The sequence below is a fragment of the Panicum virgatum genome, chromosome 5K (genome assembly GCF_016808335.1).
Source record: "Panicum virgatum strain AP13 chromosome 5K, P.virgatum_v5, whole genome shotgun sequence".
Taxonomy (NCBI): domain Eukaryota; kingdom Viridiplantae; phylum Streptophyta; class Magnoliopsida; order Poales; family Poaceae; genus Panicum; species Panicum virgatum.
In genome coordinates this window covers 47,933,000-47,943,560 of record NC_053140.1, presented here as the reverse complement: position 1 = coordinate 47,943,560, position 10,561 = coordinate 47,933,000, and the positions used below count along the sequence as shown (strand labels likewise).

Genomic DNA, 10,561 nt, shown 5'->3' with positions numbered 1-10,561 from the left:
ACAAGATGGCTCGGGCAGGCGCACATGGGGAAGGGCCGGCCGCTGTGCGCGAGCAGTGCGGCGGCGCGAGCGGCGAGGCGGCCACAGGGAGGCGGTGCTGAGCGACGGGCGGCGCGGCGAGGCTTGGGGGCGCGTGGAACGCGTGCTGCGCACGCGGCGCATGGGCAGGCGGGCAGGGCGAGCGGCGCGGGAGCGGCACGGCCACGCGGTGCGCGTGCGCACGCGCGGGCAAGGCTTGCGTCAAGGCGGCGAGGGGCTCGGCGTGGGCGCGCACACGCGCGCGTGGACGGGAGCGGGGGCGCGTGCGGCAGCGCGTGGGGCAGGGGCGGCGACGAGCGGAGCGGCGCTCGGGGCGCGCGGCAAAGGAGAGGGAGAAAGGAGAGAGGGAGAGGGAAAAAAGGAAAAGGAAAAAGGAAAAAGGAAATGGAAAAAGAGAAAGAGAGAGAGAAAAAAGAGAGAGAGATTCACGGCGAAGACCGCGGCCGGACGCGCACGTGCGCCGGTCGGGCGTGACGCGCGGGTCAAGGGCGAACAGGGAGACGGGACGGTAATGGATTCGGATGTCGGGTTCGGGTTTTTCGGAAAATCGCGAGATCAGGCGGGAAAAAAATGATTTGAGCTCAGTGACGAAAAACTTTTGAAAAACAAATTTAGTGCGTGATTCAATTTGGTGAATTTTTTGGGATGCTACACACGCACCCACCCGGCCGGCGCCGTGGCATGGCAACGCGCCGGGACTTGGCGCGGCCAGTGAGGCAGTGCCCGCGTCCCGCGGCCGTAGCTGATAGTATGTGAGATTAGCCTGTCGGGAGGGATAGTATGCCAATATCAGCGCACCCAACGAGCTCAGAAGAAATTTTGATTTACAAACAGGAGCCTGCTGCGCAATCAGCGCATGCAAGACACCTGCTCGTTCGATGTTGTCACACTGACAGTTTAGCTCAGTTCAAATTTCTCGATGGCTTGTAAACACTCAGTAAAATCAAATAGGGAGCACACCAATTCCACAGCCATATCATAGATAAACCACAACTGCTAACAAACTGTTGCAGCACAAGAAAACAGAACCTCACGAGAATGCAACCATGACAGGTGAAAATTCTTAATTCTTAGCTAGTTTAGTTGATTCAATTTAGAAAATATTGTGCTCGTTAAACACTGCGCTTGACAATACTAACAAAAAAGCCACCCTCAGTGTAGAACATCCATAAGAATGCCTCTAAGCTGCAGCACCCTTGCCCTTCTTCCTCTGGAGCTTCTTCATGTAGAACTCCAGCTCTTTACCCTCAAGGATGTACCTGTCATACAAAAGTAACGGCTACTGTAAGTAGCTGCCTGCAACAATATAGCTGGTAAAATCAGGTATTGCCACGCAAAGTGCAGCTGCTCAACATATCAGCATTGTCTAGATCCAATGCTACAAACAAACATTCCATTTTATGCTGCAATATTGATGATGATTATACAGGCAGCTAAAAGTTTTAAGAAAAACAGAATTCTGATATTCCATACCCGTCAGCTCTGCCACACTGCCCAGGGCGGGAAGAAATGCACGCCAACAGCCTTCCACTGCCAAATTGCTCTTCAATGTGGGGGTCAAGTGTGCGTCCTTGCTGACGCTTCTCAAGCTTCCTCTGGACGTGGTTGCTCTTGCTTGCTTCCTCAGCTGCAGCCTCACCCTCTTGTCCCTGCATTAATTCACCTCAAAAAATAAATGATCTGCTGACAGCGCTACATCCCGACAACCTCAAAAAATAAATGATCTGCTGAGGGAACCATCACAGCTCCTCGAGTAAAGGAAAAGGAATTTAACTAAAACTATCACTATTAGTTTTCTAACAAAGACTACCAAACTACATTACTTGAAATAATGAACTCTAATATCTTTCATATAGAATATAGAAACCTAAAAACATGCAAAGAAATGGAGAAACAAGCTATTCACATACAACAGGTGGATAGAGGAAGAGTTCTATAAAAAAATCTGTAAGACAGGTGAAGTGTCTGTTTAAGAATAAGCGGTATCTACATAACACGATGAGCTACTATTTGTAATCTACAAAGTATGTGAACAGTGAAGCCAATTCCTTACAGAAGACAAACAGAGTCAGTAATAAAACTTTCAGTTGCAAGAAAACATACCTCAGCAGCATCCTTCTTGGCAGCAGCTGCCTTCTTCTTCCTACCGATATCCACTCCATAGTGTGTTAGGTACCACTGCTTGAATGGGGCAACATCAACCTGCACAATGGCGCTCTTCACAAGGGTCTGAGTCCTCACGAGCTCATTGTTTGACGCGTTGTAGACCACATCAAGGATACGGGTCTTGCGGGTAACAGCCTCACTTCCCCAGGAGTAGTTACCAGTATCCAGGCGGAGAGCCCTCCACTTCACATTACCCCCTCTGACACGGACCCTCCTCACCGTCTTGTTGCTTGACAACTTGGTGTTGGCTGGCTGACGGCCAAGCTCGTACCTTCAAGACAAATGAGAAACTGAATAAGTCTCTGCCCAAAATATACAATTATTTTGATCTAACACTTCTAGAATGAGCTGCTGACATCAATTCCCATCATCAAAAACCCAGTATTACATCTGATTTACAAACATGATCCCGACAACTGACAAATTATATGAATTTAACTGCATAGATTACTTGTAACTAAATGCAAAAAAAAACTTTAGGATTCATTTAGTATCAATAAAAATAAAGCATACAAATCATATAACACAATTCTAAAGGTGAGCACTTCCATCACAGGTTCTCCAAACAATTCCCGGGAATTCTAAATTATTTTGCCTTCTGAAAATTAAAAACTAAACATTGAAGCGATATGATACAACAGCTTCATTTTCACAATGATATGAGTATCCAGTTTTATCAAAAGCATAATCTATTTAACACTGCCAGATAACTCATTACGCTGGAACTACCCCCCCCCCCCCCCCGGCGCGTGTATAATTAGGAGGTACCAATCTGTACAACTCAGATCAGCTCCTATAATCAAAAATACCTCAAGATCCACCGAGTAATCGAAATGCAAAGCTATCAAACGCTAGACAACTGATCTTATCAACCACTTGACTAAGCTACAAACCTGTGCATACCCACACAAATCCAAATGAAAGAACAAGAGAGAGAAATCGTTACTTTCGCTTCTTCCTCCAGGCCTTCTGCTTCCCACCGGTGGCCCGGCGCTTGTGCATCGAGTCACGCGAGATACCTGCACAGAGACATCCAAAGCAACCGCCGCAGCAGCCATTAGCATCGCTCAAACCGGACAACCTCCAGACACTACAGCAGCACAAGCAGAACGAGAAGGGAAGACGGGCGGGCGCTCACCCATGGTGGCGGCGGTGGGCTGGCCTGGCTGCTTCTGCTCCGCTTCCTCCTAGCAACCAGAGTGGGATGGAGCACAAAAAATGTTAAATGTGGTATGTCAAAAATAATTGAGATCCAACACAGAAAGTTATTAAAAATGGTCTAACTTACTTTTTCAGGATAAACTATTCTAACATTTGGTATTGGATGCCCATAACAGTTATAAAAAAATAAACAAAAGATAATCTTAATTGAACACGTAGGGTGCATCCTCATTAAACTGATATTTAACTGAACACTGGGTGCATGTAGTCAATGAACACACAATAGGATTTTTTTCGCATTGCCTCTGGCTCAACAGATTGCACAGTATACTTCACACAATGGAAACTGCAGTGAGCTACTATAAGCAAAACTATTCCAACTTAAATACAGAAGCACAACAAAAAAGTAGATACAATATTAGACATGCACATCTGCAGGGTTACGACCTCAAACAAAGGACTCTTATACAGACAGATTATCAGGAGCGGAAAACCAACTTACATGGAAGCACCAGAAGATTAATTTACACAAACATTTAAAGTAGCTGAAGATTCTAACCTTCAGAAATCTAAAAGGCCAAACGGAACGCATAGCTTACAAAACAAATTCAAGCACTGAAGTACGGAGAAGCACATCAATAGTGTTCCAATGTACGGAACATCACAAAAATGGACTAGAAATCAGCAATCGCACAATCATATACATAACTACGCCGAACCTAAGAACTACCTGCAGACCACAAATCGTTGAATAAGATCATAGTGTGGCGGCCACAATTATTGAAGTCGAAACAGCATATCTGAGTCAACAAATCAGTTCCACCAAAGGATCCCACCATATCCACTTCATAGACACTAACGTGTTTAACTAATCGACAGGATTAAAAGAAGAACCGAATAATTTAAAACGTTTTTAGTGAACCAGGATGGCACCACATTTCTACAGATCGTAGAGATGAGTCACAGAGAGAACCTACAGGTATCCACAAACCAACGAATTAACATAAATTACATCGAGATTACAGAACATCAGATTCGATCAGAACACACCACTTCGAGGCCTACGATTCAATCCAATCAACACACGACACTGCTTAATGGAACCAAAACGACTCGAACTCTCCACTAGAAATACTAATCAGGTAGTAGCACGGCGCATGGATGAATTAGCTCTAGCAACCAGAGTGGGATGGAGCCGGAAAGGGGGTTGAGCTACCTTGGTTTCGCCTCCCGATCCGAGAGACGAGATGTGGAGGCGCCGCCTGGAGAGAGGACTAAAAACCCTAGACTCCGCCCAGTGAGGATATTTATACCTGCGGAGTTGGCGCCGCACCCCCTGGAGAGAGGACTAAACCCTATCCGGTTTAGTTGAGCCGTCTCCGCGGCGTGCTGGGCCGGTTTCTGGGCCAACTCGTCACCCGTGAGCTCAGTCCTGGGCTACTAGTCGGCCCACGGATAGAGCCCTCGCTGTTTTGCACGGACCTGGCCCGTTTCCAAGGGAGACCAGAAGGTGTGCGTGCGGGGCGTGAATCCTATGCACCTTCCGGAAGATGGATATGCACCTTCCGGAAGATGGATATCATATGTAACTTCCGGTCTGAGATTCGTACACGTGTAAACAACAAGCAGACTGCCGAACGAGCGGGACAGCCCAGCATTGAAGCGCTTCATGGGCCAAAAGCAGCAGCTGAGGGAAGGACAACACGTGGCTGCACCAGACTTGCTAGCGGTTGATTTTGTATGACCGGACATTCAAATGCACTTTACTCTCAAACCATGTACACATTTCAAATTTCGTTTGGACCTAAATGTTGTTCATAATTAATTAAACAAAACAAGATCCATTTTATATATTTTTCGTTATTTATTTTTTTTAGAAAAAAGTCAACAAACTATATGTACCATTTCAACATTTTAAATATATTGTTTCAACATTTCTAACATGTTATTTAAATAATTCGCACATAATGTTGATCTTTCCTCCAAAATCGTTGAATTAGTTTTTTAATTTTTTTTATATCAACATTTTTATGGTATGAGTTCAACACTATAGATATACTAGCTCAACATTTTAGTTATATTATTTCGACATTGCCATGTAAAATGTTGAACTACCTTATCTACTATGATTAAACTAGAAATGAAGAAGTTTGAATCTATTATTTTAGAATGTTGAATATGCTAATCCAATATTTTCTCATATTCTTTTTATTGAAAAATGAAAAGTTTCCATGCCTCTTGGCTCTGTGCTGCTGTTGCGTGCTGCCTTTCAGTAAGCATGTTCAGTCGGCTTTGGGCTGCGGAACAGTGAGTGCGGGAGGATTCGCTTCGTTGTTGGGCTTCAGTAGCTGTTAATGGGCTTTATAGTTATAGATGTTAAACATCTTCCGGAAGGCATATAGGGACGCCCCGTGCGGGGTCGCAGTACGGGCCGTCATGATTCTCATGGGTGAAGCCATCAGTGACCAGTAAAGTGGAAGCGGGTGTCTGAATGAAGCCATAACCATTCCTTTAATTAATCCAAGATTCATTTCCCCCTATCCCTCCAAGTTTGTGTTACTTTCTTTTCTCACGAAGGAGAGCCGCACATCTTTGTAAAGAAGTTTGTGTTATGATGCGACATTGCAAATCAGTCAGTGTTTATCTGTGTAATCTTCTATCTTTCACAGTAAACATGGGGACAAAATCTTGAGCTCGTAGTTGTGATTTCTGAATGGATGTTCAGAGCTTCAGTTTGAACGGTGGTGTTTGCTAGTTCTTCTGTTTGATCGGTCTACTATATGTGTGATTTAATACAAGTTAATTTGCAGTGCGAAACACACCGAACGTTTTGGTCTGCCACAAGACCTGCTCTATACTATCCCTGTACCCAGTTGGGGATTGGGTGCATAATTCTCTGCTGTACAATGTGCTAACTCAAGTATATCACTACAACAGCCGTTCACTGAAACTAGCATAGTAGCATGTGCAGTGGTGGGTTCGTTTCTTCAGACAATGCTGTCGAAGTCGCTCTTCTCGTCCATGTCAATCCCCGAGCCGTTCGAGAGCTGTTTCCGGCGGCTTTCGTGCTTGGGCAGCAGTAGTGGAGCCTCCTCATACTCCGGGCCACGCTCCGTTTTGCTCTTGTGGTGCGTCTGCTCGCTGCACTTGACCAAGATCTGCAGCACGTCGTTCATGGTTGGCCGCGACGACGGCAAATCGGCGGTGCACAGCACGCCTAGCCTGAACACAACCTCGATCTCGTCAGAGTACCCGGCGTATCTGATGCTCTTGTCCATGGCATCGGGGATGCTCCCCCCTGACTGGTACTGGTGCCGTGCCCATTCCGCCAGGTTGCCGTGCTCGCCGCCGTCGTTGGCCTCTCTGCCGGTGGTGAGCTCCAGGAGAACGACGCCAAAGCTGTAGACGTCAACCTTCTCGTTTACCTTCTTGGTGAGAGCACACTCTGCAGACAAGCATCAAAGGCCCAATCTAAGGTCAGGCAATACGAGAACACGTGACATTTGCTACAGTGAGTGCTTCCCAGTTGCTGGCTGAATCTGAAGAAACGGGACAGATCGAAATCCACTGCAAGTAGCAAGTTGGAATCCTTACCTGGAGCCATGTAGCCGAACGAGCCCGCGACGCCGGACATGGTTTCCGGCGCCCCGGCCTGCGCCAGCATCCTGGCCAGCCCGAAGTCGGCGACCTTGGCCCGGAACTCCGAGTCCAGCAGGATGTTGCTCGACTTGACGTCGCGGTGCACAATGAGGGGCTCGCACTCGTGGTGCATGTAGCACAGCCCTTGCGCGGCGCCGACGGCCACCTTGAGCCTCGTCGCCCAGTCCAGCGGCTCGCGCCGCGCGGACCGCGCCCTCGCCACGGGGTGCCCGCCGGCGGCGGCGAGGGCGTCGCCGTGGAGCCACCTGTCCAGGCTGCCGTTCTCCATGTAGTCGTACACGAGGAGCTTGGAGTCGGCGCTGGACAGGAAGCAGAGCAGCCTGACGATGTTGTTGTGCCGGAGGTTGCCGAGGATGCCAGCCTCCGACTTGAACTCGCGCTCCAGCTTCTCCTCCAGCTGCGCGGCGGTGCGTATTTGCTTCACGGCCACCGCGCCGGCTCTGCCGTTGAGCCGGTTGGTGTAGGTGACGCGGTACACGCGCCCGGAGCCCCCGCGGCCGATGAGGTTCTCCTCCAACAGGCCCCGGAGTATGGACGCCTCCCCGAACCCCAGATCCTTAACGAAAGGCGTGATCTTCCAGTTGTCTTGCTGCGCGACGCGCCGCCGCTTCTTGATGTCGCGGACGACGAAGAAGGCGAAGGCCGCGGCGACGAGGAGGAGCGCCGTGCCGGCGACGAGGAGGCCCGTGCGGAGCCCATGCGAGACGCCTCCGCCGTCTTGCGATCCGCCGGCGCAGGAGCGAACGCCGGTGAGGTAGCCGGATCCCACAGCCGCCGTGCAGAGGCCGGGGTTGTCGAGGAAGCTGTTGTCGTAGACCGCGGTGGCGAACACGGCGGGGACCTGGCCGCTAAGCTGGTTCGAGGACAGGTTCAGGGAGCTGAGCTGCGGCTTCACGAGCGCCTGTGGTACGTTGCCGGAGAGCTTGTTCGACGACAGGTACAGGACACTGAGCACCGGAATGGCGCCCAGCTCTGCTGGTATCTCGCCGGTGAGCTGGTTCCTGCTCAGGTCCATTTGCGTCAGCTTGCTTAGCTTCGCAAGGCTCTTCGGGATCCCATCGGAGAGTTGGTTGCCGGACAGGTTCAGTGTCAGCAGCAGCGGCATGCCGTCGCCGAGACTCGCCGGTATCGCACCGGAAAACCGGTTGTTCTCGGCGGTGAACTCCTGGAGCTCAACTGCTGCAGCCGGAATGTTGCCGACGAACTGGTTGTTCCCAATGAGCAACCTCTTGAGGTTACCGTACATGGTGGCTGGAAGACTCCCAGTGAGCTGGTTGTTCGGTAGCTGCACGTACTGGAGCTGCGCCACCGTCCACAGAGCCTGGGGCACCTCACCGGACAGGTTGTTACTATCTAGCTGCAGGCTGTACAGAGTAGTGCAGTTGGCCAGGCCCGCGGGGATGGAGCCGTTCAAGTGGTTGCGCTTGGCGGTGAGCGACTGGAACTTGCCTCCGGCACACAGCCCCTCCGGGATGCCGCCGGTGAGCTCGTTGTCGTCAGCCTCAATACGAGACAGGCCTGGCGAGTGCTTCCCGAGCTCTGGTGGAAGCGTGCCGCTGAGCCTGTTAGAGTAGAGCCTCAGCTTTGTCAGTGACGGCAACAGGCCGATGCTTGCCGGTATCTCGCCGGAGAAGTTGTTCTGGAAGAGGCTCAAAACTGTGAGGTTCTCCAATCTCCCGAACACTTCCGGGATAAATCCAGCAATCTGGTTCATTGAGAGGTCGATTAGTGTCAAGCTCCAAGCAGCAAATCCATCAGTTACCAGGTCGCCGGTGAAGTTGTTGGTGTATAGAGACAATCCTTGCAGCTTCTTGAGGCTCCAAACAAAGTTCGGGAAGTCGCCGGTGAGGTTGCACTGCGTCGCCCAGAGGCTGACCAGGTTGTTCAGATTCTTGAACGACGCCGGCAGCTGGCCTGCATCGAACCGGTTGTTTGCCAGGTACAGATCCTGAAGGCTCGCCAGCTCGCCGAGCTCCGCCGGGATGGTACCGGCGAACCGGTTGCTGTTCAGCGCGAGAAACTGGAGGTTCCGGAGCCTGGATAGCGACGCCGGGATGGTGCCGTTGAACTCATTGCCGTTGAGGTCGAGCGTGGTCAGGTTCTGCACCAGGCCGCGGCCGATGTCCGCCGGGAGCACCCCGCCGAGGTAGTTCTGGGAAAGGTTGAGGTACCGCAGCGAGGCGCAGCGGTAGAGCGCGGCCGGGAACCCGCCGGAGATGGCGTTGTTGGAGGCGTCGAGGTGCTCGAGGGCGGAGAGGTTGCCGACGGCGTCCGAGAAGGGCCCCGCGACGTTGGTGTTGGCGAGGGTGAGGTTCGCGACCCGCCCGGCCGCGTCGCACCCGACGAACGGCCAGCTGCAGGGCGCGCCCGCGCCCGCGGCGTCCCACCCGGCGAGCACGGGCGGGTCGCCCCACGCGCGCTTCATCTCGAGCAGCGCCCGCGCGTCGCCCGCCGCCGGCGGGGACTGCGCGGCCGCGCGGTGCGGGAGGCAGCAGCAGGGGAGCAGCGCGACCGCGAGCAGCAGGTGGAGGACGCAGGCGAGGGCGCGCGCGCGGCGCGGTGGTGCCATGTCCGATGGTGTCCCGGCCGGTCTGGTTTCGAGGCGCGGTGGCGTGGCCCTTGGCGTTGGTTGTGTGGCGCACGGCCGCCGCGGGGCGCGGTAGACATGCGGAGTGAGCAAATGCGGCGGGAACAAGAACCGCGCTGTTATTTTGTATGCTATCCTACCGGCGTTGACTGGCACGAGCCCGTTCCGTCCCCATCCTGCGTCGTTCTGGTGACCCCGGTGCTTTCTGCGAAGCTTCTAATTGCCCGGGTTAGTGCGTGCTTTTTCGTCGGATTAGGGGTGATCCGGACGGAGGGTCCTTGTTCGGCGGAAGAAAGATACCTGACGGAGTACTGTGGAATGGGAGACCGAGCTCAGCTGGGTGCCTGAGTCTTCGGCTCTTCGCTCTAGAAGTAAGCACGCGGAGGTTAATGCCGGCAAGAGTAATGATTTTGCTCTTGAGCAGTGAAGTTTAGGTCGGGTCATTTTCCACTTCTGATAAACTTTTTTCCACTTCTGATAAATTTTCTTCCGGCGCTCACCGGGGATTGAGCAAGACAGTGCCTTGTGGGCCTCGGCGGCAGAGGCTCGAGAGTACCTGCCATGTGGTGGTCAAAAATCAGTGCGGACAAGGCAAGCCGTTTCATTATTTTTTAATCACGTTTATGCCTCATCCAAAGGAGGTGAGTCAGCTAGCTCATAACCATGCTATATTAGTTTTTATCCATGTGCAAGAGAGTAGGGGGCGGCCCAGGAGGATTCGAGGTTTGGGTATTCAATAATTTCAAAGGTTCAAAAAAGTTTTAGCTGCCGCTATACACTGTAGGGCCGCTCGCGTCTCTTTGCGAGCAGCTGTCTCCCGGCTCACCGCTACGGTTCCCTGCCGCCGGCCGGAAGCAGAAAGGAAGCGGCCACACGCGAAGGGGGCAATGGAATCGTGATAGTTGGGGCTGGGGACATGGGGTCTGTGCCGGTTGGGGCCGCAACTGG

At 51.9% G+C, this 10,561-nt stretch overlaps 2 protein-coding genes across 2 annotated transcripts; both read right to left on the bottom strand.

The window, feature by feature from the left end:
- Positions 1 to 987: 987 nt before the first annotated feature.
- Positions 988 to 4,701, bottom strand: LOC120707997 (40S ribosomal protein S8-like). The gene is made up of 6 exons (XM_039993065.1): positions 4,583 to 4,701; positions 3,344 to 3,392; positions 3,152 to 3,224; positions 2,143 to 2,476; positions 1,513 to 1,688; positions 988 to 1,298 (listed from the first exon to the last, which is right to left on the bottom strand). The coding sequence occupies exons 2-6, from the start codon at positions 3,345 to 3,347 to the stop codon at positions 1,220 to 1,222; spliced, it is 666 nt and encodes a 221-aa protein (XP_039848999.1). The 5' UTR covers positions 3,348 to 3,392; positions 4,583 to 4,701; the 3' UTR covers positions 988 to 1,219.
- A 1,416-nt stretch (positions 4,702 to 6,117) lies between these two features.
- Positions 6,118 to 9,690, bottom strand: LOC120707996 (receptor-like protein kinase HSL1). The gene is made up of 2 exons (XM_039993064.1): positions 6,961 to 9,690; positions 6,118 to 6,811 (listed from the first exon to the last, which is right to left on the bottom strand). The coding sequence occupies exons 1-2, from the start codon at positions 9,593 to 9,595 to the stop codon at positions 6,354 to 6,356; spliced, it is 3,093 nt and encodes a 1,030-aa protein (XP_039848998.1). The 5' UTR covers positions 9,596 to 9,690; the 3' UTR covers positions 6,118 to 6,353.
- Between the last annotated feature and the right edge of the window lie 871 nt (positions 9,691 to 10,561).

What these genes read in the sequence shown, in the direction of transcription:
- LOC120707996 (XM_039993064.1), bottom strand. Translation starts at nt 9,595, where the DNA reads ATGGCACCACCGCGCCGCGCGCGCGCCCTCGCCTGCGTCCTCCACCTG. An exon ending in GTTCGGCTACATGGCTCCAG is followed by an intron (nt 6,812 to 6,960) that starts GTAAGGATTCCA and finishes GCTTGTCTGCAG; the next exon opens with AGTGTGCTCTCACCAAGAAG.
- LOC120707997 (XM_039993065.1), bottom strand. An exon ending in CCAAGAAGGATGCTGCTGAG is followed by an intron (nt 1,689 to 2,142) that starts GTATGTTTTCTT and finishes GAATTAATGCAG; the next exon opens with GGACAAGAGGGTGAGGCTGC. An exon ending in CAGTGTGGCAGAGCTGACGG is followed by an intron (nt 1,299 to 1,512) that starts GTATGGAATATC and finishes TTTGTATGACAG; the next exon opens with GTACATCCTTGAGGGTAAAG.